Genomic DNA, 27,631 nt, shown 5'->3' with positions numbered 1-27,631 from the left:
TTTGTTACATTAATAAAAAATAATCGCAGCTGCTTTTGTTTTTTAATGTTTTGATTTAATAAAAAATATCGCGTCTTAAATTAAGAGATGAAAAAAATTGCACAAATCTTTTAGTAAACGAGAGTTGTCTCCCTCTGCAGAGTGGCAAACTGTAAAACAGTGCCCCAAAAATTATGTGTAAGCAAAAATATAAACAAATTTAAACAAACAATATTTTTTGACTTTCATAACTTTTGAACAACATTTTTTTGCCTAATACATATCATTCACTCTATTCTGTGTTCATAAGTTAAAAATTTTAAGCATTTTTGGAATATCATTTTTATTACTCCATCTTTTTATGCAACCTTGCAGATGACCTGCAGTCTGTTGAATCTACATTGGTACACTTTGTTATTTTCTTGCCACGGCTTCCCCTTTTCTCATTACTTCTTGTCCCTCATTTTTTTTCTGTTCACCCTTTAAAACACTTAATGTGCAAACAAACAAGCAAAAGTTTGAGCATGATATACTTTGGATCTGTAGACAAATTTCTATAGGATTTAGAAAAATTTGTTGGGTATTTGGACTGTGCATGCCGATGGATCGTTTTTGACAAAAAGTGTGTACCTGCATTATCAACTTTACCAAAAGGTCATTTTAATAAAAATTATGTACCTGACATCTTATTAGTGCCTAATAATAATGTCAAGAGATCGTTTTGACAAAAGTACACCTGAAAAAAAAAAATAATTATCAAATGTACGTACTGAAAGGTCACGTGAATAAAAAAAAAAAAATTATAAACCTGACAGACACTTGCATGATAAAAGCAATGAACTTGGAATTGTCAGAAAGAAAAGTTAGAAGTATGATATTTGAAAGGTTATTTTTGGCAAAAGGTTACGCAGGTACAATCAATTCAGGTTAATCCAGTGAAGCATAATGGCCGAATAAAAGCCCTTGGGGTGTGGTTACAGTGACAATACCATCCCAAAATGTGCGTTTCAGGTGGTCACAAATGCTTATATAATAACAACTAAAAAGGATATTGTTGGTTGATGATTTGGCTGAGAAGAATCAACCCATCGAATTCCTGTGTAATGTGTCATCTCTTTTTAACAACTATTCATCCGTAACCGTGCATTTTCTTTTTTTTTTTTTTTAAGTTCCTGATTGTAAATGCTCTGTTTCTAGTTTACCCTCCTATTGATATTGGTTCCCCCTCCCCCACTCTGGTTGAGGTGTTAAAAGTAATGTGCATTTTATGACATCAACCTTTTCTGAGTTATTTAATGTCAAACTCTAATGATCGGATGTAATTTCATGTTGTACCCTGGAGGACAGATTTTATTTAACTTATAAATGGATTCTTTGGAAGTTATTTCCTTATTTGAGGCAAGATTTTTATAGGCTGGATGGAAACCAGATGACGTGACCCCCATCATTAACGTTAATGATGGGGGTCACGTCATCTGGTTTTTTTTACCTGATAATTCTTAAATAAAATAGAATTGCATTGCATGGGTCCGAGCCCTGATGCGGGTAGTGCCACGGCCTAATATCATAGTCATTGCTTAATATAGTTTTTAGCTGTGACCTAATTCCTTGACCTAGTTTTGTATTTTTCAATCGTCGCTGACGCTGATTCCCTGATGCCTCCTTTGAATTTCTTAAACGATCCCATGTCTGATGGTCGATCTGAAAGAGAATATCGAACATGCGAAATAATATTAAATCATGCCAATGTCAAGTCAGTTCAAGATGCAGTATTATAACAACGATTTCAGTTTAGTGTATATATATAGTTTATTTACAATAGTTACATCAGTGTCAGTGCGGTTTAGAAAATATTTACAAAAGTCTATGTGATCATTGATCAGTGTCATTGATAGAATACTTTATCAATCGGAGTCACTGAGCACTTCCTCACATTCTAAAAATAGCTGTGACGTCGGCCCTCGTCCGTTGATTTGTCGTTGGTATATTGCTAATGTGTAGTTTATTATGTTTTTTTTGTTTTTTTTGGCGTGACGAAGTCGTCCTCCTCCGGTTCCTCTGTTTCTGAGTCGCTGAGCACTATTACTCCGGAGATTGGCGAGTCCTCTATTACTGTGTCCTGTGACATGGTGGGTGCTGAGGGGCTGGGTTGGTTTGTTGCTGTTGGGCATCTGTGTGCCTTGCAACCGTGGGTTTTGCAGTACTGCGTCGGCTGGTTTTCATCAATTTCACATGCCTCAGTCATCCAGTCCTCGACGTCGGAATCGTCTGAGATACGCAGGTTTTGTACCTCCTCTCCTTCCATGAGTTCTTTGAACAGTTGTCTTCGAGCCTTCATGTAACCCGCCTGTTTGTCTGGTGACAGGCCCTCTACTGCTTGGACAGTGAAGTTGGTCGATGCTGCTGGTTCCTCGATGTCCTCTTCCTCCTGGAATTGGTACGTTTGGTTTGTGTAGTCCATCACGTACTGTCTCCAGACGGTCAGCCACATTGTCGGATTGAGTTCTCGGACTCCCCATCCCTTTAGGGCAGGCATGGGCCTCTTGGTCTCGTAGAGGAACATTCGGTTGTGCATTGCTGTTCTTTCCTGCGGGACGTGTCTCCAGGGGTCGTCGTTGCTTGTAGACAGGCATGGTGTCCTCTCTAAGTATCGTTCAGCCTGGTGCTTCACGTTTACCGCTGTTGTGGTACCTTCCAGGATACACTTTCCCTCCTCTACATTTTGTGGTGTGAACCACATTTCGTCCGTGTAGATCAGGGTTTTGTCCACGCAGGAGCCGAACGTGAAGTTGTCCGAAGCCTGACACCGCATTCGACCACAGTTCATGAGACCGTTTCTGATTGACCGTAACACGTAAGACTTGCCAGAGTTACTTGGTCCCGTTATGTGGAACCCGTTCTTTTTCGCGCGTATCATGTGACATACTTCGAATAAGTTTCTTCCGAATTCTACCGGGTCAAAGTTGTGGTGTTGGGCCCAAGCGTCGTATATGTCCAATGACTTTTGCACCGACCAATACCTGTTCCCGTCCATGCTGAACAGGTCCTTCTTTTGCCGGATCTGTTCGAATATGGGTGTGACCTTTGTTTGGATCTGTAGGTCGCTTGCCGCTGCCTGCATGATCGGTTGTATGTTCTGGGTATTGGTAAATATGTGGTCCCATGTGTCACGGACCTTTGCGTTTGTTGATTGTTTACAGTAGAGCATGACTTTTGCCATGTCCGTACTGTTGCATTTTCTCATTATGTCGAGAATGAATTTATATTTTTGCCCTCTCAGGGTAGATTTTCCCGTGAGTGCTGTGTCTACCGAGGGTTCGTCTTGTTTCTTTAACGGCTTGTCACATATTTTTTTGTAGGTCGCTAGTTGACCGGGCGTTTCTAGATGCCCTGCCGCTACTACGGTCCGTTTTGACGGGTCCATTGTCAGGTAACTACACAGCCCGTACGGGTTGTAAATTTTCTGGCATGAGATTTGGTAGGGGTTTATCTGTCGCTCGGCCTGGAGTTTTTTCATCTGGACGTAACTGTGCTCGCATGTCGGGTGGTTGTGGTGCCATGTTATCATGTGGAAGTGGTCCACGTCTGCGCAATGTTTCAAACTGCTGGGTCCTGCTACGTGGTATACTATTATGTATGGGCACTGGTCTAGGATTCTGGCCAAGTACCTGTGTGTAGCGTTAGCTGGCTGTAAAGTTAGCGCTTCTTGGTAAGGTCTGGTCTCTGTCGAACCGGGCCTCAGGCTGAACTCCTTTTCGGTTTCCCAACGGTAGATCCATGTGTACGGTCGGATTTGCTTGCCGTTTACAGTTTCGCCGTTGACTAAGGTATTGAAATTTTGTTGTTCTTCTCTTTGGTTACTGGCGCTGGTCGTGGCTTCCATCCTGACTGTCTGGAGCGTGTGCCTGATCGGTGGTTTAGGTCCGTCTTTTATAACAAGTATCTGCGTCGTAAGAATTGGAATCTGTTGCCGGTTTTGTAATTATCTCTGGTAGTAATTGAATTATGCTGACGTTGATGAATTTCGAAAATAGCTAATTAATTTTCGCTGACACCTCGGAATTTAAAAAAGTATATATTTTGCTTACCGATCGTTTAGTGTCCGTAGCTCCACCCTATTTGTTTACGAAACGCCCATAAGGCATGCCGAATATTTGACCGTTGTGGTCCCATATGTGTGTGCCGTGATTATGTAGCATTCCTTTAGCTGATTGGCCGTGGAAATGTCTATTGGGCGGTACAATGGTGTGGTATTCGTAACTGAAGTCCGCCGATGTTGCTGATAGTGCTTGTTTGTGGGTGGTGACTGGGACCTTCTGCGGGTGGATAAGTGCGTCACAGACTAATTCAATTTCTAGCATGTACGTTATTTCGAAGTTGAAATATAAAATCCCGGCGGTGCTGTTCGGGCGCAGTATAGGTGGAACATGTATTAGTACCATTTCTGGCGAGTCCTCGTTTGTGTAGAGCACCTTGTTAATCACTGTTCTGTTAGACATTGTTGTGGAACCGCTTGTTTGTATGTAAGTTGTAGCCCCGATGTCCACTTTTCCACTGTCTTTCTTGCCGGCGTCGCTCGTGTTTGTTTTTCTTCCTCTTTGGTGATCGAAGTTTAAGTCGGACACCTCTGTTTGTACTAGGTCCTCCTGTACTTCCTTCCGTTGACGTTTTCGTGCACCCTGGCGGACGTTGTCTTCAGCTTTTCGCAGTAAGGTGCCGTAGGCCGGCGCGGTCGCTACTGCTAAACCGCAGTCCCAGGCTGTTTTGACACCCGAATTTAACAGGTTTGTGATTAGTACCGGGTTTGATATCATACCTGCCTGTATTGTGTAGTTGCCCTGCATTGTAGTGTTGGTTAGTGGTCGTCTTAGTAAGCTGTGGTTTCGCCATACGTGTGTGAATGAGTCGCCCTGTCGTAAGTTTTTTACGTTTGGCATTTCTCGCCAGTCGTGCAGGTCAATCATTTTCACCTGTGTTTTGTTTACTGAGTCCGAGAAGTTTCCCGTGTTTGGGATCGCATTGATTAGTTCGATCGGAGCCATGTAATTGTATGTGTAGGTCGGTAACTCTGCGTCTGCCCCTACCATGGGTTGGATTTCTGAGAAACCTTTGTTTGGGATTTTAGATATTCCTTCCAAGTTTCCGTAACCGATGTAGGAACCGTTATCGATGTAGATGTCGAAGTAGGGTTCTGGGTTTGGTACGAAGACTTCCTCGTTGTTTTTTGTCAGCCATTCACCGCAGGTTATTTTCGATATTTTAAATCCTTGGCTGACGATCCTGTACGCTGTCGCGTTTGACATTATCGCTTCCCATTTTGGCGGAGTTACCCAGGTAGTTAGGAAGTAGGGTACTATGTAGTCTTTAGATACTGGCTGTGACCATGAAAACCGGGCTGCTCCGTGTATGCCTTCCTTTGGGTCAGTGTCGTAGATCTGGAATATAGCTGCGCAATCGTTCATGTTTGTCGTTTTGACCTGGTTTTTGAAGCTCCTCTGTAAGACTACTCGTCTTACGTTGTTGTTAGTAATGGTTGGTAGCTCTCCTCCCTCCTCGTTTCCTCCCCACGCTCCGCTGCCGTTGTCGTTCGCGACAGTGCTCGCCTCCGAATCGACTTCCATACCTGCTTCGCAGCTAGCAGTGTAAGTAGGATCAAGTTTAATTCGTTTAGGTGGGGGATCGAAGTAGTCGTCCAGTCCCAGGTAATGCTTTGCTCTGAGTGCCCCTCGCGATAAAGCTCCCAACAGACCTGTTCCAGCAGAGTCCTTGTAGAATTGGTCATCTGCTTCTTTGGTCTTGCCTTTTCCGTAGTTGAAATCGTGTCTTTTTGCTGCCCAGTCTAAGCGATTTAGGGGAGGCAGGAATTTTTTGTAATCGAGGTCAGTCCCAGGCCCTAGGAACCTGTGGTACGGTACCGTCCACTCTGCCCTTTTCGCTTTCTTCTGGTGCCTTACCGGTGGCATTGTGGTTATATACGTTGTAATTGCGTCATTTCTATTTATAGATTACAATTATTGCGTCATTATGACGTCATCATTAGTGGAAATCTTATATTAATCACAGCAATGAAGTAGTGGCACTACCCAATTTATTTAGCAGTCAAAGGTCTGACGCGCAAACCTCTCGTAATTTCATCAGTCACTGATGAATACGATACAATAATCCGTGACTGATGAAATTACGAGAGGTTTGCGCGTCAGACCTTTGACTGCTAAATAAATTTTTAAATTCCATTGGGAGGGAGATTAAATCTATGGAGAGATGTGTGAAGAAGAGTAAACTTTGATGGTATGGCCATGTTGAAAGAATTGATAACAGTTTTTAGGTTAGTAAATGTAGAACAGTCAAAGTAGAAGGTTCAGTTCATAGGTGAAAGCAAATGAAAATGTGTGGAAGTGATAAAAATGGACCTGTTCAACGCCTGACCAGCATATAAAATGGACGTGAATCCGGCTATGATGAGTAAATAAAATCATTACGGATATTACAGGGTTTTACATTGTGAATGAAACAGTCGCATTTGCAAGTGATTTTTCAAAGTGGCGACTAGAAATAATGAAACGCTTATCTTTTGGCGATTGTATTTCTTTCACTGACAATCTTCCAAAACTCACTATTGAGTGAAAAATATCTTTTCAACTTTGTTCGTTTTATTAAAAAAAAAAGAAAAAAAAAAGTTAAATTATTTAAACAATAAAAGTTTAATAGAACAATGTACTCTTTTTTTTTTTTTTTTTAATGAAGGCTGTTTAAAAAAATATCTGAAGAAATTAGAATGTTTATACCTTCAAGTATCAACATAAAATTTGTTGTATATTTAGAATTACACTTATTAAAAAAAACACAAAATAATTTTTATGATGTAGATACTCGTCACAGAACGAAGATGTCATATTCTAAAAATCATATGGGTTTGGCTAGTAACTTTTCTATTTGGCTAGTAAACAAAAAAGATAAATTTGTCCATAGAGCCTTGTATTACAACTCTGGATCAGGATGGATCTACGATTTATGGTAACTAAATGATGACTCCACAATTTCTGGTATTTTAAAACTAGGGCCTAACTGTCGCATGTAGTTTAAGGTCATACCCACAACATTGAAATTATTTTTTAAAACAGGATGGTATTGACTGAGAAACAAACAAAATTAATACAAACAACTGAGGACCACTGTGAATTTAATATCACTTTGACACTTCGTTCAGAGGAAGCTGGCTCAACCCACTTCAGGTGAATGCCATACAACAAATAACAAAAACAAACAAAATTATTTTCAATATTTTTTTTATAATTTTGTATATATATATATATATATATATATGTATTTTATAATTTTGTATGTACAGTAGAACCCTGGTGGTCCTAGGATACGTTTTTTTCAGGTTACAATATGGAATACAATGTTTTTCCTGGTTATGGTATTTGTCCCACCTTACAGTGCTATTCATAATGTTATTTGATTATATACATGTGTATTATGTACTGTACTATATTTTGCTCCCAATTTTTAATGCTGTATCTTGAGGTTCTACTGTATTTTCATTATTTTGTATTTTTTTCTTAATGTTCTTGTGTTTTCTTTTTTTTTTTTTTCCAGTTGAAATATCCAGAATGCAGAAATTATCATCCAAAAGAAGAAGTGGACATTCTGCCAATAGATTCCAAAAGTTCTGATTGTAAAGTTCACCATTATATGCTGGATATATTTGGTGGTTATGCGTGGATAATATTTAAACGTGCCCCATGGTATATTTGGATATACAGCATTTTTGTTCTCTTGTATGACCTTCTTTTCAACAAAGGTTTTCATAATTTTATACGGCTTTATACAACCAGAGTATTGAATCCTGGCGGAATACTGGGACAATACAAGGATATCATTGAAGAATGTCAACCCAGTCTAGCTGCAGGTAATATCTTAAGATACTTTTTATCATTCTCTTACAAAATAAAGAAAAATCAAGTCGGTACTTGGATGGCTAACTATTTAGGAATATGATGTGAAATAAGTTTGAAAGTGGCTATAATTTTTTTTTTTTTTTTTAAATGGGAAAGACGTGGATTTAGATCTGTCTCCCAGCTATGGAATAAATAGTAGAATAGAATACACTCTCAAGCTTTGGTTGAGTAACTAGTCTAATATTGAATATATATTGTATACTTTTTCAATGCTGAAGCATATATTTATTAGATTATGGTGCGGCCAATCCTTGTCTGTGGTTGTGAAAATGGTTTACACACATAGGCGAAGTCTTTAACAATGACTGCCTTCGCTATATTCTACACTGCTAACAACTAAGTCTTCAACCCTTGCTGTCTGTCCTTTACCAACATGATCTAAGATGATTTTGACATTTAGCTCAACACCTGAAGAAAGCTTGTCCATGAGGTTCTTTTCTCCTCCTCCTCCTTCCCAGATCTACCTGGTTGGTACAAAGATGCTGATGGGCAAGCAACTTTGAACATGCTCAGTATAAGATAGATGAACATATGGATATACTAAGAACTGTATGTAAGAGGTTGATGACACCTTCATGCAAAAGACTATCTGCAAAAACTAACAATCAAAATCCACTCTCCGGATTGAGATGTATGTGACTCATAAGGACCGTTTGTGAATTGAATACCTCCTAAAAACAGCTTCATTAATTCACATACAAGTGGGGTGGGGGTAGGGGTGTCAACTGACCCAGTGATCTAGAAGCACTATCAGGTGCACAAGTAGTTGGTCTTCGACTATGGAATTTGTAATGGCCAGCCATATGGTGTAACCTAATTTACAATTGGGGAAAGTAAATAGCGATGGTCAGGGACATTGTATCTCGTTCAACCTGACCAGAGTGATGGGCATTACAAGTACAAGCAAATATTTTGTATCAAGAAATATTGAAGTATTAATATTTTTGACAACCCTACAACCTGCCACAGGTTACTTGAAGGGAACTTGTCAGAGATAGCAAGGATTAATCGATGGGGCACCCCAAAAACTTTATCAAGATCATGGCTTGAGACATTCAAATAAATTCCCTAAAAATGTTTATGACCTTATGTAACTAATCATAAACTTGAAAAATACTCTGACTTTTAAAAGGAAGTAAACTTTAGTAGATCAGCTCTATCAAAAGGAGAGTGTATCAACATTATTTATAAAAAAATTGCAAATTTTATTCTCTTGGTTAACAAAACGAGAAAAAGTTATTCCTATGGATTTAAACAAACCGTCCAGTTTGCGGACTCTGTAATCTGTTACAGAATCTCAGTTACACCTGAAGATGAGGTTATATCTGTTTGAAAAATTGTGAGAATAAAATCAAAGATGAGAGAAGTTGTCCAAACAATCTAAATAATACATGTATATACATTTTTTTTTTCTTTTGGATCAATTAACTTTTAAGGACTCCAGAAAATAAGCAAAATCAAAGAGGTGACTTTGAGCTTACAACAGTTTCTTCTGGGTGAGCTGTGTGCACTATAAATAAATGGATAATAAATCGACAATTTGGGACGCTTAAAGCATACACAACCTTCAAAACAAAATCTTTAGTTTTGATAAATAATGTAATGTTGTCATTACGTATTAACATGGACCCACATGCAGAAACAGATGCAAAGGATCAAAAAAGAAAATAGATTCGACTCAATTTTTTTCTAGATGAAATAAAAGGCATTTATTAACAGTACTTTCCAAACAATACCTTGCATTCTGTTGTAAAAGTGTCTTAGTTCCCCCATGTAGTTAACAAAACTATGCCATACTGATATGAGGTTAAGTCTCTTGCACTACCATGTGGCCACATGTTCATCTCTTACCGGCACGCCTTGCCAGTCTTCTCACCACGTGGTTCCTCACTGTTGTCGCACACATGCTTTTTTGTGTTTGCTGCCCATATGTCCTTTTCCTTCCCTTTCTCCATTGTGACATCAGCTCACACACCGACAAGGTCATTTGAATATGTGTTATGCGGCTGCTGCTGCTGCTAACACATGTAAACAGCTCTGTTACATATTTCTCCATACCAAAAAAAAAGAAAGTCTTCACAAGAATTTATTAAAACCTGTGCTGAAGTAAGAAAAGAAGAAAAACCTCCAAAGTACAAAAAACAAAAACAAAAAAACATGAGTAAAGAAATCCAAGTCTTAGTGTATAGTTTGTTTGACCTTTTCATTTTACTTTTTCTCTCAGAATTTCCTTTCTTATTCTTTTTTCTTTCTTTCTTTTTTTTTTTTTTTTGTAAAGTAAAAGAAAATGCTAACCTATTTTTTTTAAATATTTAAAGACAATGTTTTATACGTTGAAAGGGGAAAAGAACTCTGTTAACCGTTTAAATAGCAGGAATGTAGTTTTTAATATTTTCAGAAATTTCACTGAATCGGTGCTAAAATGTTTCAGCTTGGTTGTCAAAGATGAAAATTTTTAATATATTAACAATAGGTTACAATGCCAGTTAAAATTTTTACTATAATGCTGAAGTGCTGATTTGATGCTGAATTGGTCACATGCCGGATTAGCCAAGCCAAAATGGCGACGCCGAAACATGGCAAACCCATTCTCTGTATATCAGTTATGTTTGGTTTTACTACTTCATTTATCATTAAGTGCCATCTTACAGGTTTCTTATTTCATGTTTTACATTTGTTTTTGGCAAACTTTATGTGAGAATAAATGTGTTACCACGATAATATAATACACAAAATAGCAGCCTTGTATACATAGAAGATGTACCCGTACATATGGTTGCTAAAAACCTAAAAGTTCACGAATATAAAATATTTGTTATTTTTACATCAACATTGGTTTTAATCATCTTGTATTTCTCCTTGAGAATCAAGAGAGGTGCTGTTAAAGATTATGCATACTGCTTCACTTTAAATACATTGTTTCATGAAGAGTATCCAATGTTTCTCAAGATGTCTGAATTTAACTTAGTAACAGCCAAATTAGATGTATTTAAATAAGCATAATCATTTACAAGTAAGACAAGGAGAAAGAAGAGGAAGTAAAAACCACTTGAAATAATTTATAAACTTTTTATTTAAAGAGGGAAAAATAAATTAAAAGTGGAGGGAGAAAAAAATAATAATAAAGTCTGAAGTTCACCTTTTAACTGTATAAAAGACTGTATTTTGACTGCCACAAAATGTCCCTTTTGGCGGACCATAAAGGTTCTAGTAACAGTTCAGGAGAGAGAAAGAATAGAATTAAAAGATTAAGAAAGAGGCAAAACTTTGAGGTAAGAATATTTTTTTTTTTTTTTAAAAGCAAGGATAATTTATACCATTTTTTTTTTAGAAGAATTGTCATTCCTGCTTGAGATAGCAAAAGAATAAAAATGTCTCAGGTTAGGTAATGTTTTTTGCCAAGTAAAAGTCGACAAATATGAGTAAAAGAAAGTTGAAGAAGATGCAGATAATAAATTTCCTTTTCACTTCGAATATTTCCTGAGGAACAAGCAAATTATTGTTTGCACCGTCACTTTTTCCCCTCATCTGAGATTTAACATTTGCATTTATTTCTTTTCCTCTAGATAAGACTTTTGACTTGGTTTTCCTGTCTGAACTCAGCCGGAATTTTTCTCTTCATTTTTGTCGCCTAGATGAAAATTTAACTGATGAAATAGGACCTTTTATCTAGAGCCTCCTAATGTCTCGCCACGATGGGTTTCTACAACATTTTCAAACAACGACCTTTCACTCCCAAAGGCCAAGGCAGCAACTTCCATTTTCGCTTAAATCAGCGAGCAAAAAATCACTTAACCAATCGTCACTAAAGAAATGGTCACGTGCTATCAGTAGCAGTCTACAACTACTTGCAAAGAGGGGTGGGCTAAAGAAAGAAGAAAAGAGAGAAAGAAGCGTAGACGAAAGAATTAAATTCTGACAAAGATTGAAGAAACAGAATGACTAATATTGTGGCAAGAGTTTATTCATTGTCATATCAAAATTTGTTACCAAATAAATCGAGCTAAAATTTTCAGTCTAAATGAAACTTGATGTACTGGAACCACAGGCAACCCTACATTTGGCCATATTGGTATCAGGTGAAAACTTTGAGTGGAAGAAATAGTCAGGTTACCAAACAAGGCTTCTGTTTTTAATTTTATTTTAAGTATATTTTTAAAAAGTAATTAATACGTTATTAAATTTTGTATAAAATAAAATGCTACTTATGTTTTTTTATTTTTAAAAAATTTTTTTTTATTTCATTTTTTTAAATTTTGTTATAGAATACAATGTTTTTTTCCGATGGCTTGAATTGGTTTTAGTATTATAAAAATATATTACTTTATTAAATATTTATTCATTTTTTAAAATATTTATTATAAAATTAGAATACAATGTTTGTAATTGTTTTTTTTTAATTTTTTAAAAATTAGAATACAATGTTTTTTAATAAATTGTATCTGTTTTAGTATTATAAAAAAAATACTTAGAAAATAGAATACAGTGTGGAACGATAAAATTGTCACCCTAGAAAAGACTTGATTTTATTTCTGTTTGATGAAAACCAGTTTTTTTGCAGACCATTTACTAATTGGCCAATCGTGTAAAAATCCGAAGAGCGATAGAAACCTAGGATACAATGTTCAACAAATGAGATCAGAGATGCGCCACTGTAAAACTCGTGCTCTCTACCAATCCAAGTTATGACAACAGGATTATTGCCAGCATGCTCCAAATGCAACCCTGGCAGCAGGACTCAACACCGACCCACAAGTCCAAAGAGACTCGGGCTTGGCTTTAGGAGTTGTACTACAACTTTGCACCTTCTCTCACTGGCTCCCTTCCTCCCCCCAACCTGAACCTGCTGGACTACTTCGTTTGGTCATATGTCGAGAACATCACCAACATGACCTCCTAGAATACCAAAGCCAGCCTGATTGCCACCATCTGCCAAATATTTGTTGAGTTCCCACCGGCACTTGTGGAAAAGGCATGCTCCCAGTTTTGGACTCTTATCAAGGCAGTGATTGAGACTGAATGCAGCTACATTGAATAGATATTAGTTCTACTACATAATCAAGTCAGCTGAATTGATATTCTTTCAATAAAAGTTTTAAAATAAAGCCATAGTGTTTTCTTTTAAGGCGACAACTTTATCATTCCATCTTGTACAATGTTGTTTTTTTCTATTTTTTTTTTCTTTTTGTGAAAATAGAATACAATGTTTTTTAGTAGTGTGAATCTGTTATGTTTTTCGTATTGTTTTTTTTTTTTTTTTTTTTTTTTTAAATACTTTTGGTGTAACTAAAAAAATAAACTTTTAAACATTGTTGCTAGTGAAATGAAACTAAAACAGGAAGTCCGGTCTGATAAGCAGAACAATTTTACATCAGTAAGCGATTTTCAACTGATGCTTATTATGGTCGCCCATGCTTCCGTTATGCCTTAACCTCTAATATGGCAAAAATATTTGATGTTAAAACTTTGGACTAATGATATTATTTTTATTTACCTGCAGCCTTAAAGTTATTAACAGACCCCCAAAATGTACCTGCATTATTAAATTGCACTCATGGAAAAGACCGAACTGGAGTTTTATCTGCACTTATTCTTGCCTGTCTTGGAAAAGATAAATGCTACATTGCAAAAAACTATGCAATCTCTGTAAGTTGGAACTTTATTTCCTTTTTTATGTATGTGTGCATGGAGGGGAAGGGGTTAATCAAGAAAAGACTTGCTGTAACTTTGGATCAATTTTGAATCAATTGAGATCATTGTGTTTTTTGGGGTTTTTTTTTATTATCATTTAAACAAACCCACATTTGTCGTAGTTGTAAAATTAGATTGACTACGAAAATATTTTGATTATCTTCTAATAATAATCAATTATTTTGTTGAACAAATAAAAAAAATTAATTTTAAACGGATAGACATTGTATTTAGTTTTAAATGTTGCTTTCATCGTGTACTAACAGTGTTACATGGCATTGCCCATGTTTTATATTAAAATAATCCCAACCTATAATAATAAAGCTAAATGATAAGAGAGTGATGATGTAGTTTGATTTGAGCATTGTAACATATACAAGGATCGTTCCAAAAGTAAAGCCTCCTATTTTTTTACTCCAAAAGTTGAAGAGCTATGAAGACGGGAGTGATACCATTAAAATATTTATTTTTCTACAGTCATCACCATTCTCAATACACTTTTGCCAGGAATTAAACGACATATCTCTGCTTCTAGCACATCCATGACAACAGTTGCTTTCTTAGTCTCACATTGTCAATATCTGTAACAGAGATGAAACTTTCAGGTCATGAATGCATAACTTCAGACATCATAATAACGCAATTTGTAATTTCTTCAGATCCATTTGGGTGCAATAAATAAAATAGAAGGCATTACTTTTTGAACACATTTTGTATATCATGTTTTCTTTGTCTAAATGTCCTAGTTTGTGAGTTCTAGTTGGATTGACAAATGGATTTAAGTTTTGTTATTTATATATAGATAATTTTAAATGTTATTAACATTTAAAATTGTGTCGTTGGCATTAACTTTATGAATTATTCAAACTTGGCTATGTGAATAGTCTGTGTTATTACTGGTATTGGTTATTCCCCTTTCCACCACTTCTCTCTTTCCTTTTTGCTGGAATTCATCACTGGGACTTCTGTTTTGTTTTGCATTTACATTTTCTGCTGCATCATTCACACGTCTGCCTTCTCAACATCCTAAAATCTTTTAATAGAGATATTCAATACTACCAAAAGCCATTTCCTCCTTTGGAATTATGCCAATTATTGGCATGTTTGTTGCATTATGATAACCTACTCTTCAAAACCCCTTTAAAATATATTAAGAAGAAGGAACAATCCTTCATTTACTTCTATAGCATAAAGTGCACTATTTTTATGCTAGTTATGGCATTGTAAAATCTCATTTAGAAACTCCATGTTGCAACACATGCACTTAAGCAATGGTTTTTATCGAAAGAGGTAACACCTTTTGAAGTATAGAGAATGTATGTACTGAAGGTTCTATCAATAGATCCTAATTTTACCTTGTTTTTGGTTGGTTTTTCATGGTAGAAGACACCTACTCTTGCCCATGTATGGCTTACATAACAACACAGAAGAAGGCGCAGAGAATATAAAGTACACTGCGGTGTGAAAGGTAGCTTACTTGGAACTGATGCTTAGATAAATTACCAACTTTTGTCTGATAATATTCAAACACCATCACCCAGAAGTCAAAATCCATGAGTTATTCACACACGCATGTGTATGACAAATAAAAGCCTCTTACCTTTTTACATTTACTCCTTTTTTCTTTTACTTTGTTTTACTCCTTTTTTTTCTTTTACTTTGTTTTACTCCTTTTTTTTTCTTTTACTTTGTTTTACTCCTTTTTTTTCTTTTACTTTGTTTTACTCCTTTTTTTTTCTTTTACTTTGTTTTACTCCTTTTTTTTCTTTTACTTTGTTTTACTCCTTTTTTTTCTTTTACTTTGTTTTACTCCTTTTTTTTCTTTTACTTTGTTTTACTCCTTTTTTTTCTTTTACTTTGTTTTACTCCTTTTTTTTCTTTTACTTTGTTTTACTCCTTTTTTTCTTTTACTTTGTTTTACTCCTGTTTTCTTTTACCCCCTCTTTTTCTTCATTGTTCTTTTTCTCTCTTTTTCTTTTCTTTAATTTTTTCCTATAAAATGCTATATTAAATGCATTCATGCATTAGAAATCCAGAAACCCTACTGTTAGGTAGAAAATGGAAATTTTATTTTTAATATTAAAATTATATTTCTTTCAAGCATCATGGTGAAAATTGTTGATCACAAAAATAAAATCTTCAGCAACACAATCAATGTTACTATTTATTCAAGTTAGACACAAGGTCAGGTTGGATTTGAAAATCTAGTTCACTAAAAGTGCGCTAGCCTACAAAAAATGCCTGAGCAGTCTCATCAGTTTTTTCTATTAGGGACATTATAGGCGATTAGCAGTAAACTAACTTTTCACTGAGAGAAGGTATAAGTTGGGAGTGTAGACTTTCTATAAATGAATATAATTAATGATCATTTTCTTTTCCCCCAATATAATAAAATATTTAGCGAATATTTCTTTTTAATCTTTTTGCCCGTTTTAAAATCATGATGTAACTTCTTTATTTTTCTACAGGAACAGTCACCAAAGTTAAAACCAATTCTTCAGGAAGAAATTGTTGAACGATATCGGTTAAGTGAAAGTTTTGCATCTGCCAAAGAAGAAACAATGCTCAGCTTATTTGAATTTATTGAAGAAAAGTAAGTTTAGCAAAGATTATATTCTGCAACAATAACTTCATTTCTCTTTTATTTTTGCTTTACTTTATGTAAAAAAACTAAATGTGCCCCTAAAGATTTAAACAATGTTTGTTGACTCAACCTAAAAAGTAATGGAACAGAGTGTGCTACGTGTAACATTTAATGGCATTAATAAGCCGCTTGTAACATTCGATGAGAGAATCCTTTTGACTTCTACATGATGACTCTTAATCTTGTTGACAGAAACTGTTGTTTGACTTGTTGATACATTGTATGTAGGTGGCTCAGTGAGTAGTGGTGTCTTATTTTCCTTGTTAAGAGCTGTCATCAACCATTTCCCTGTAGTTATAATTAAAAATAAATAAATAGATACTGCATTATTCACTCTGAGCTGCATATTATTTTCTGCTTGATCATCTGGTTCATTTTTGCAGCAAGTACAACTAGACAGCAGTACATTTTTGGTCAGCCTCTGCAGAGGTGGTAATGGAAGAAATCTTGAAACAGACGTTTGTTTGCTTTGACATTGAATACCCAAAAGAGAAAATCTCTCTTTTTTTTTTTTTGCCACATACTTTTTTCCATGAAAGAACTTCCTGTAGATGTAGCTCTAATTGTATTGAACTTCTAATAGAAATTTCTAATTTCTCTGCTTACTTAAGCTTCATGTGGAAAATTCCTTTTTCAACATCATTTTTACAATCTTGTATCTAAGCTTTCTGTATGTGATTGAAATAGAGATAAATATTTTGTAAATTTTTTTTTCTTATACCTTAGTTCAACCCAAACAAAGCACAGCACCACTGAAATGGAAGAGGTTACTGTGAACTAGGGTCATCCTAAGTGGGGAGTTTCACAGCAACAAGCTTTTTCATATAATGTTTAAATTATGTTGGTACAGTCAGAAGCACATTCCATTAAAGTATTTAGAAAACAAATACAGGAGTGTAACAGGAGCTGGAGCTTGGTAAATAGTGTGGCAGCTATAAGATTTGAGTTTTTTTTTTTTGTTTTACCCTATCCAAGAAGAAGAGGTTAGTGGTTAGTCATATAACATGATATCTTAAGAGTATATAACTGTGTTGCCATTTTGTAGCAGAGTCGCTGCATTGGTATCCATCCCACTCACCTTGTTTGGTATGAAGAAAAAGGTCATTAGCTAAAACAACAAATTTTTCTCTATAATTTAAATCAATTTTATTCAACAGCTTCATCAGCACAAAACATGGTCAGTAAAGAGTTATAAAAAGAATACAAAATAGGTTGATTTAGACATATATATATATGTACTATAGAAATGGAATTGAGTTTGAGTAAGATCTCATTTAGCAAAACGATTGCTAAAGGTAAGGAGAGACTTTTTGGCCCAGTGATATCTCATCTGGTTGCAGCTACATCCTCCACATGTTAAGAGAAGTTTATTTTTTATCAGTGATCATGAATTTGATCTTTGGTGTGTTAATAGGAAGACCAACTTCTTTCAAGTACTTCACACGATTATCCAGAAATAATTACAAATCAGAGTTGGAGGTATTAGTTGCAGCTATGTCATCTGCATGGCTCAGATGAGACAAAAGATGGCCACCAATTGAAAAATCAGAGCTGCATTGTTCTTTTTTCCAAATAATCTATGCCATAATGATGCAGAATAAAAAGTGCTGAAAGATTATCATTTTGTTTTACACTATTGAGGATTCGAATTTTATGTGATATGCCTGTATCACTTTTAATTGTCTCAGTTTAATTAGCATAGGTCATTTTCAAAATGTGTATATACTGTTTATTCAGATTTATTTCAAGAAAGTTGAAGTTTAATGCTATCAAAATCTTTAGTAAAATCAATAAAGACAGTTAACAGAGGATCATTGAATTCTATGGACTTTTCTATTCATCTCCTCGGACAATAATTTGCTCTATAGTACCTTCACCGGATTAGTATGCAACTTGAGGAATTTGGAATGATGCATAAGGATAGGTATGTTCTACTACAAATGTGACAACCAATTTGTAAAAATGACTTAAAAGAAATGATTGGGTGATAATTTCTGCAATCTAAGCAATTGCTCTTATGCAATACAATGATCAGTGCATTTTTGAAAGCCTGCATCTTTAGATTCCAGATTGTTTTTCTGACCATGAAAAAGAGAGCCTTACTCTTATTCAAACAAGTACATGGTCAGGAATGTCTGGTTTGCTGATGATCCTACTGTCAAGAACCTTCTGCCAGATTAAAATATAGTTGATCTGATTTTTCATCCATTCATCAGGGGATATCCAAGTGAAAAGTCTCTTCTTTTGGAACTAGGTATTGGTCACAATAGGGTCATTTTTGATACAGAATTTTTCAAGAATATCACCTCGAGAGTTTGCATTTCCAAATAATATCTGGATAGTTGTTATGGAGATTCATAACTTTACAATTGAAATTTCCCATGATAAAAACATAATCTCGTTTTGGTGTTTTATCAAGGATTTGTATAGTTTATCAATTTCTTCAGAATATGAAACAGTTGGAAAGTAGCATTGTATGAAATAGATTTGGCAAATTTCCCTTTCAGGATTAAGAGACAGTCAATCTGAGATAGGTTTATAGTACTGTATCACTAAAAAGATTTGGTTACTAGAAAAACAATTCTGTTGGATCTGGATAGATAGTTCATAGGATGACATGAAGAGTTTGATCAGAAGCAAGCGATTCTATTCTGGATTCTTTAATTTTGGTTTCTCACAGACCAATGGTCTCCCATTTAATATTACAGCTAGTAACATCATAATACTGTATCATTTACTCGGTTATTTCTTTGTGTTTTTATTTGTTTATTTGTCATGTTTATATTTGTTATTTATTTATTTGTTTATATTTGTATTCTTTTTCTAATTTAGGTATGGCAATGTATCTAACTACCTTGAATACATTGGATTCAGTTCGGAGGAACAGAGGCAGCTGTATAACAACCTTTGTGAAAAAAAATGAAAATAATTTTTTAAAAAATTTGGTCATTTTTTTTTTTTATAGAATATATCTGAGCACAGCATCTTGATCACAAATTATTTTTTGACATTATTTATATTTTCAAATAAATTTAAAAAAATTGACTTAAAAAACTATTGAATTTTGTTAGTGAAACATGTACAATATTGGTTGTGTAAAAAAAAAAAAATATTTAAAATATAGTGTTACAAAGCAGCAAAGAGAAAATTCACCGATTCTTTATGGAGTCATTGCATAAGGAAATGTGTTTAAATATGTTGAACTGCAAATCAGGACAGGCACATTTTGCTCATTGCATTCTTAACATTGGTGTAATCCACATTAATTCATGGTACCAATGAACGTGATTAGTCAACAATTTTGCTAGAGTCAAGACTTGACCTTTTTTTTGAATTTTTTATTTTACTTGATTTTATTAATTTTCATACATTCTGAAACCAATAAAAAATATAAATATGCAAAGCTATTTTTTATTAAAACTCAGCAACTGACAATTAATAACATTATGTATAAAACCAGTAACAACATCTAAAAATGCTTAATTTAATAATTTTATCCTGTGATGCTAATTCTGACATTATGGAATTTAAATTGTTAATGTCTTTCCTAAGACAATGCAATACCATTCTTTTGGCATGAAACTAACTTCACTTGTACGTTTCTTGGCTATTTTTTTTTTTGATGATGAAGAATCAAAGACGTTCATGATAGATATGGAACATGTTAATTTTTTGGATCCAAAAAGATAATTAGAAAAATTGAAAAAGAGTATAATTAAGTAGGAAATTCTGTTATTTTTAACAATGTTTACTTATAAATATAGATAATAGTAGTTGCAGAATTTTTACAAACTTACTTCAATAATGTTGGCAAATTACCCATAATTACCAAAAAAAAAAAGAAAAAAAAAGAGAGCTATGCTTTTATTACTGGGGGGGGGGAATAACAAAAAAAAACATGAGGCGATCAAGTAATCTATTTCTTCAGATTTTTTTTTTTTTTTTTTTTTTTTTTTTGCGGTTTTAGTTACCAGGTTAAAAGGAAAGAAAATGAACAAAGGAAAAAAAGAAAATACTGTTTCTACGAAGACGTCTTTAGATCGACTCTTTGTCAAGGTAATCACTGAGAATATAATGGGAATGAAATCATAAATAAAAGCATAGTCAAAAGACCATTACAGGAATTAATGTATAAAGGTTAAAAAAAAGGGGGGGTGAAGCAGCTTTCTCAATGTAAACCCATAAATTCTAAATTGTTGGTGTACTTCTGTTTGCACATGATTGATGCAAGTTAATGACACTTGCTTTGAGAATTTTGAGATGATTTCTTGAATGAGCCTTGTGCAAAAAGAATAAAATACCTCAATAGAGTAACTTATAGTGTACAATTGGTCTCCAAGAAATAATCACCAATTGCCATGAGCTTGTAAATGTTGGTCACTATTTGTACATACGCATCAAACTGGAGACATGTTGGGAAATTCTTAGGTCTAATTGTTGAATGGTACACTCCACATAATCAGCTTCACACTGACACCCAAAAAATAATAAACAGCAAGATTATGTTGCTTTATAGATTTGGTATATGTCTATCTGCAGCTGCAACTACTAATACTTCTATTAATAATGGATATTTGGTATTTGTTTCTCTGAAGCTGAAACTATACTGTTACTATCTATCAATACTTGATTCAGGGAGGAGGGTAATATATTATCTGTTTTCTCATGGTATAATCCTCCCAAAAATTACCTCTTTTTTTTTGGGGGGGGGTATTTGTTTTGTTACCATAAGACCATCCACTCGGGCATTACCTTCACCTTTGGTGGGAGGGGTTGACAGAGTGGTATATTTGTTCATAATATCTATATTAGCAAAAAAGCAAAAAATATGCAGAGAAAGAGCATATTTTTTGTAGTGTATAAAACTTGCCGGTTATCTAGTCAAAAGCATCAGTTAAATTAAAAGATTTTTTTTTTCATTAATAAGTTATGAACCTTCATTATGTGTTGTCTTTACCTTGGAGCCATCATTAGTGATTATAATTAAAATCCATGTCTAATCATGACTATCATCGTTTATTGTTTTTAAAATGATTTGATTCCAAAATATTCTATGAAACATTAATTATTAGTTTCAGTAAAATATTCTAGTGCCTAATGGATACTTCTATCGACTTTGGAACCAAATAAAAGTATACTATCTACTCAAAGAAGGGTGGCATCGGCTGGGTATTCTTTTCTCTCTAATGTTTTTTTAAAATTGAACCTAAATATCATTTAGCTGATATAGTCAACTTTTAGTCAATTCTCATTAGCTATTTTTGTTGCATATTATTGACACTAATGTACTTCACTAAAGTTTACTCTAAAAAGTTATGTAGTCTCACTCAGACAGTTGGTAAAATGGAAACATTTTTCACTCAAGACTGAAAGAAAAAATATCGGGAGTAATTCATCTTTTATTGAAGAATATAAAAAATGTTGCCTCCCTTATAACTAAAGTTTTATTCTTTTTTTTTATTTTTTATTTTTTTTTTTTTGTATTAGTTTAGAAAATGTGCAAACAAATAAAAATTAAAGACTAAAAAATATTTCACTGCATACCGGGCAATGCTGAGTAGGTAAAGCTAGTTTAAGCTAAAATATAGACAAGATGGTGAACATGGCATTGTGGCAAAAAGTTAATTTTTTTATTTATTTATTTGTTAATTGTTTAAATTTTTTTTTAATGAGACAATTCATATGTACAATGACTAGTATAGCAAATATATTTAAAATATCAAGTGATTATATTCAGACGCATAGTGGTGCTGGTGAGGGCTTCAGTCTCTTTTCTCTTTGGCACCAAAAGATTAATCATAAAAAATGTCAAGGGTGTGAGTTCCATTTCTTTCTCCAACTTTACAACATAGCAAGAAAGAAGAAGAGAAAAAAAAGAAAACAACATACTGAGGATGGAGTTTGGCTCCAAAATATATTTAAATTATAAATTTGAAACAAGTAAAATATTTGTTTATTTTCCTAATATTATGTTGTGATTTGGCTTTCAAGTGTACTTGATGCATATTTTATTTTATTCATAAAAAATGCACTCTCCAGGTTCAAACCATAAGGATAAACTTGTTGCACAGGTAGCAATTAAACAGTTTAGAATGATTGTCATAACTGGTTTTGTGTGTACATTTGTTAGTGTGTGATGTAATAAACAGATATCAGTTTATTTTTCTAATACTGAATTGATTGAGTGATTAGTTTTGCTCCATGATGCAAAGAACTGACATTCCAAAATTGTAAACAATTTTCAGTTTATTATCTTCCTCTATAATTTGCCGAATCCCCAAGAAACAGGCAGTGTTAAGATCGGATGATGTCAACAACTAAAAAAAATATTAGAATATTTTTATATATTAAACTATTAAGATTCTGTGGAAATTCAACTGTGCTTTCTACATCAATCTGCATAATTTACTGTTAATAATATTCCTTTTGAATGTCTGTTAGAGTTAATACTATAAAAAAAAAAGTGACTCTTCTTCCATATAAATAATTATCATGATCAGCTAAATAATATTTAAATAAAACAAATATATTGCTTCTTTATTTAAAATTCTAGCCATTTAATTCTTTTTAAAAACAGCAAATATTATCTTTTGCTAAAAAATAAGTGTCAGCTTTAAATCAATAAAACAAATGTCAATTTTTTTAATGCATTAATTTAAAATTGAACTGCTTTGTTTTACAGATGACAATTTTATTTTTGAACAATTCATTTCAAAATGACTAGTCAGAATTTGTTTTTTTTTTTACATTAGAGTAATCATTAATCACCAACCATCATCCTTGCTTATCAAACTATGTTTTCTCTGTGTGTGAGTATGAAACATAATATATGTATGAATATGAAGTGCCTTAGTGTATTATAGATTTGAGTAATATTTTAAGCCACATGCAAAAACACATTTCTATTTTTGACTTGCCTTCCTATGAGGGTAATGTTAAATACAAGGTCAATTTTTAATTTGGGAATATCCAACACTTTGGATGGGGAACAATATTTTTTTTTAATTTGATGAATCAAGAAGGATTTCTTCTCTGAGGACAGAACAGATACTACACATTGAAAGATTTATTTGCAAAAAAAAAAAAAATTTTTTTTAATTTACAAATTAGGCACACGATCCTTAAAAGTGTGTGGAGGGGGCAGCAGTGATCATCCCTTGTATTTTCTAGCATTCTTTCACCATCATTTCACCACAATAACACATTTATTTAATGGAATTTACTTTACTTAAAATATCTCCAACGGTTTTAATTGAATTTACAAAATATATAGGTATGTATGTGTAAACAAATGAAGTGGGACAATAAAAAAAAATACTATACTTTGATCTTATTCTGAAAGACAGAAAGGCTGATTTGAATTTGAATTCATGTAGCCAAGATTCTAATAAGGAAAAAAAATCTATTTTAATATACTTTTTTTTTTTTTTTCTTTGATAATTATTCCATTTTGTAATTTTAAAATAAATTCGGGTGGGAGAAAGGCTTTCTTTTTTTCTTTTTTGTGCACTACAAGAGTTACATCATATTCTTATCAGATTATATAATAACAAAAAAGTTTCCAATATATTGTAAATATCATTCCACCAAATTTTCAGGTATACACAAGCATTACAGTTTTACTGATTATGTATTTTTATAAACTTCATTAAATGATAATAAAAACACTTCATCTAATTGTGTTAATTATTCTATCTTTATTTCAGCACAATGAAATCCGTTTATAATCATGGATACTCTTATCTATTACAATATTTTTCTGATTCCAATAAAATTACTAATTCTATTCTAAATTCTCAATTTTGATAAAATTCTTTTAAAATCTCAAACTATTTAGCCATATTGTTTTTTTTATTAATTTTTTTCAGATTACCATAAGAACACATGTAATATGTGCATATATTTTAATAAAAGTAAAAAGAAAAACTAATTTTTTTTTTTTTTTTTTGAATAATTTGTAAATTTTTGTTTTACTCGTAGTTTAAATCAATATTTATTATTATTACCAATGGTTAATTAAATTTTAAACAAACAAACAAACAAACAAAAAACAAGAATTTATGTTGAGGCACAAAATTTTATGATTCTGATACCCTCAAAAGTTCTGATTCTCAATTCTGATTCACTAATTAGCATTGAGACGATTAATCATCCTTGGGATTCGAAAAAATCAGAACCTTTTAGAGCATTGGAATCAGAAAAATTTGTGCCTGTGTTTGATGTCAAAATTTATTTTCATTGTTTTTATGTTTGTTTTTGTTTAAATCTAATTTCCCATGGTTTGTATTAATGATAAATATTTATTTTTGTAATTATGAGTAAAACTAAAATTCATAGATTATCCACACAGTTGTATTTGTACGTTTTGAGAAAATATATTTCATGGGTTTTGCGGTACCTTCCACTCCCCTTCAAAACAATTATATTTAGAAATTTAAAAGAATTGGATTCTGTAATTCTATTGGAATCAGAAATTTAGAACAGAATTGGTAATTGAATTGGAATTTAGGAAAATATTGGAATCGTCTGATCACTAATTATTACCAAAATAAGTTGTACTGTATATTCAATTTAAATTTAACTAAATTGTTCATCGTTATTATTAATAAAATTATGAGACAATTTAACGTGCGTTACATCATTGAAACTTTGATCATTTTAATTTTTTATTTATTATTAATCGATTATTTATTGAAATGAAAAATGCATTTTAGTGAAAAGTAAAAAACATTTTTTAATAATCCTATTTAAAAAAATTAAATCTACTAGAATGTATTTCAGTTTCTTAAATGCTCATACAAAAGACACATAGCCAATCTTGCCAGCCTGTCTGCTGATACTGTAAACAATTATTCTGCTTTGCTTGCTAGATCATTCTATATAAGAAAAACTTATCTTTTCTTCATTTTTTTTACTTTAGAATTTGATTTACTTAATCTAATAATCAAACAGTAATAAATTAATGTACAAAATGCTATTTAAAATAATAAAAAATAAACGCCTTAAAAAATCTAAAATATTTATAGGATTTGAAGACGTCTAATCAGTTTTATTCAGAACTAATTTTAATTTTATTATTTTTAATAACTTATTCCTTCATTGAATTATCTTTCCAAAATTTTTTTTTTTTTTTTACAAGGGAATTACGACTTATCAAGGCCTGAAAGCAAGTCGAAGATAGGATTAATGAATATAAGGTTGTCAGTAAGATGAGCTTAGCGATTAATTGTGGTAGAATTTGGTTATTTAAGAGGGTGGCTCAATAAGAACTTATTTAGATTGGACTTGAAGACAACCATGTAGTAGTCAGCTGAAAAGTTCTTATAAGTAATTAAGAGAAAAGGTGGGAGGAGGAGAAATGAGAGAAAATAATATATATTGGGAGAGGGCGTGGACTTTTTTTTTTTTTTTTTTTTTTTTAATGTAAATAACATGCAGGATAAAAGGAAGAAATTGAGTGTCAGAATCAAACGTTTGTTGGCTCTATCAATGACATGGAAAATTTGACAAAATAATTTTATATATTAGATCCTGCACCTATAAACATTCTAACTGATGGACTAGTGCTCAGATGTAAGATGAATAATAAATGATCTGGGTCGCTCTTAAAAGTATTTATTTTTTTTGCTTGTTTTGCAAATTAAGTTGACTAATGTAAACTTTCTTATTCTTATTTTTTCTTAATAATCTTGTCATCAGAATCAAATATTGAATTTTCAAAGTGATCATAAAAACAACAAATTTAATAAGCTGTCCTATTCATTAGCCTTAACGTGCTTGGGAATGACATGAATCCAACTTTAAGTTTGATCTGTTTTGCTATTTTTTTTTTGTTTTTTTAGTCTTGGTTGGCAGCTGGTCTAGTAGAAGGATAAACAGACTTTGCAAATAGTTTCTTGTTCTTAAGCCTTCCAATTCTCAGATCATGAAAAAATATGGACTTTACCTTTACACCCCAGCATAGTCACGTTGAAAAAATGGATGGTTAGATGTAGAACAGTTGAGTAAACAGGATCTGTTTGGTAGAGAAAGACCATAGGAGGGAGTGATAAGAATTGATTAGAGAGAAAAAGATAGTTTCATTATTTGGAAGTTAAATGGCCATTTATATCATTTAATGTTATTAAGATGTACATACATCTTTTAACATTATCGTGTAGTCTGTTGTCTAGGAAGTAAATCTGTTTTTGTCACTGAGTTTCTCAATTTGTGTATGTCCAGAAAGTGGAATAGGTGAACAAGAGCTGGGTGAGGAGGGAAAGAGAGATGATAGAAGTTATGTTACACTTTTACTTCAGGCAATGTCAGGGTGCTCTGCTAGTATAATATAATGAAAAGTTGTCTGTCAGCTAAAACTAAAAAGCAAGTAAACAAACACTTACAAAGTTGGTATATTCTTAAACGGTGATACTTTGGATTCTTTGAGGGTTAACTGGGTTCGGTTTCTTGGGGGAAGAGATTTTTTTTTTTTTTTTTTTTTTTTTTTTTTAAAGGCATTTTCAATCTTATCTTATTTGGAAAAAATGATTTAAAATTTTTTAAACATTAACTCTTATTGTTTCTTAAAGTTCAGACTATTTTTTATTTTTCTAAGGGAGTGATAAGAAACTTGGAAAGCATGTTTTAGTAGTGCTCTGGAGGCCTCCTTAATTTTATTTTGGTGCCTTCAGTAGCACTCTACAGGTCTCCTTAGTTTTATTTTTTTCACTCTACATGGGTAGAGGGAAAAGGAGTTAAAATGATAGAGGGGGAAAAACTGAGGAGGAAGATATAAGTAGAGCTAGAGTAATAGAATGTTTAATAAAAATATGTTACATTTTTATTTTGTTTTTAGTGACAGCGAGTAATGCCAGGTAACCCTACTAGTATTTTATAAAGAATTTTTCAAATTTAACATTGAACATCATAGCGATATTAAAGAGTGAACTTTGACCGAATTTAAGTTTTATTCATGCACAATGTTTTTTGTTCGTCTTTTTTTATTATTAATATATTAAAAATGATCTTTATATAATTTTTTTCTGACAATGTTTTAACTAATGTGATATAAAATAAAACTAAAAAGCCTCCAGAGTACTGCTGAAGCTATCATGAGAACGTGGTGAAGGGGTTAGTAGGTTTGGGGCTACTCAGGTCATGGGTGGGAAGGTAGGTAATGCCTACTCTATAAGTAGCCATCTATTTTCTTGATCTGAAGTGGTTAGTTCTTTCATGGGAAAGCACTACTTGACCATTTTTCTATTTCTTTGTACTGACTGACCAAAACACTTAAATTTAAATTACCCATAATTTCTCTGTTTATCTTCCATATTCATAGTGCATTGATATTTCATAAAGCTCGACTTGAAAATGCAAA

The 27,631-nt window shown here is 33.1% G+C and overlaps 1 protein-coding gene across 1 annotated transcript in view; it reads left to right on the top strand.

Moving 5' to 3' along the window:
• LOC145257215 (uncharacterized) overlaps positions 1 to 23,942 on the top strand; it is a 76,642-nt gene extending 52,700 nt beyond the window's left edge. The window contains exons 2-5 of the mRNA XM_080115646.1: positions 7,579 to 7,891; positions 13,441 to 13,586; positions 16,100 to 16,224; positions 19,108 to 23,942. Coding sequence (XP_079971772.1) covers positions 7,579 to 7,891; positions 13,441 to 13,586; positions 16,100 to 16,224; positions 19,108 to 19,198 — 675 coding nt within the window. The 3' untranslated portion in view covers positions 19,199 to 23,942. The remainder of the gene's footprint in view (positions 1 to 7,578; positions 7,892 to 13,440; positions 13,587 to 16,099; positions 16,225 to 19,107) is intronic.
• Positions 23,943 to 27,631: the final 3,689 nt, after the last annotated feature.

Source organism: Euprymna scolopes, chromosome 1 (genome assembly GCF_053919585.1).
Source record: "Euprymna scolopes isolate OS-2025 chromosome 1, ASM5391958v1, whole genome shotgun sequence".
Lineage (NCBI taxonomy): Eukaryota > Metazoa > Mollusca > Cephalopoda > Sepiida > Sepiolidae > Euprymna > Euprymna scolopes.
This window is presented reverse-complemented; position numbering and strand designations above follow the sequence as displayed.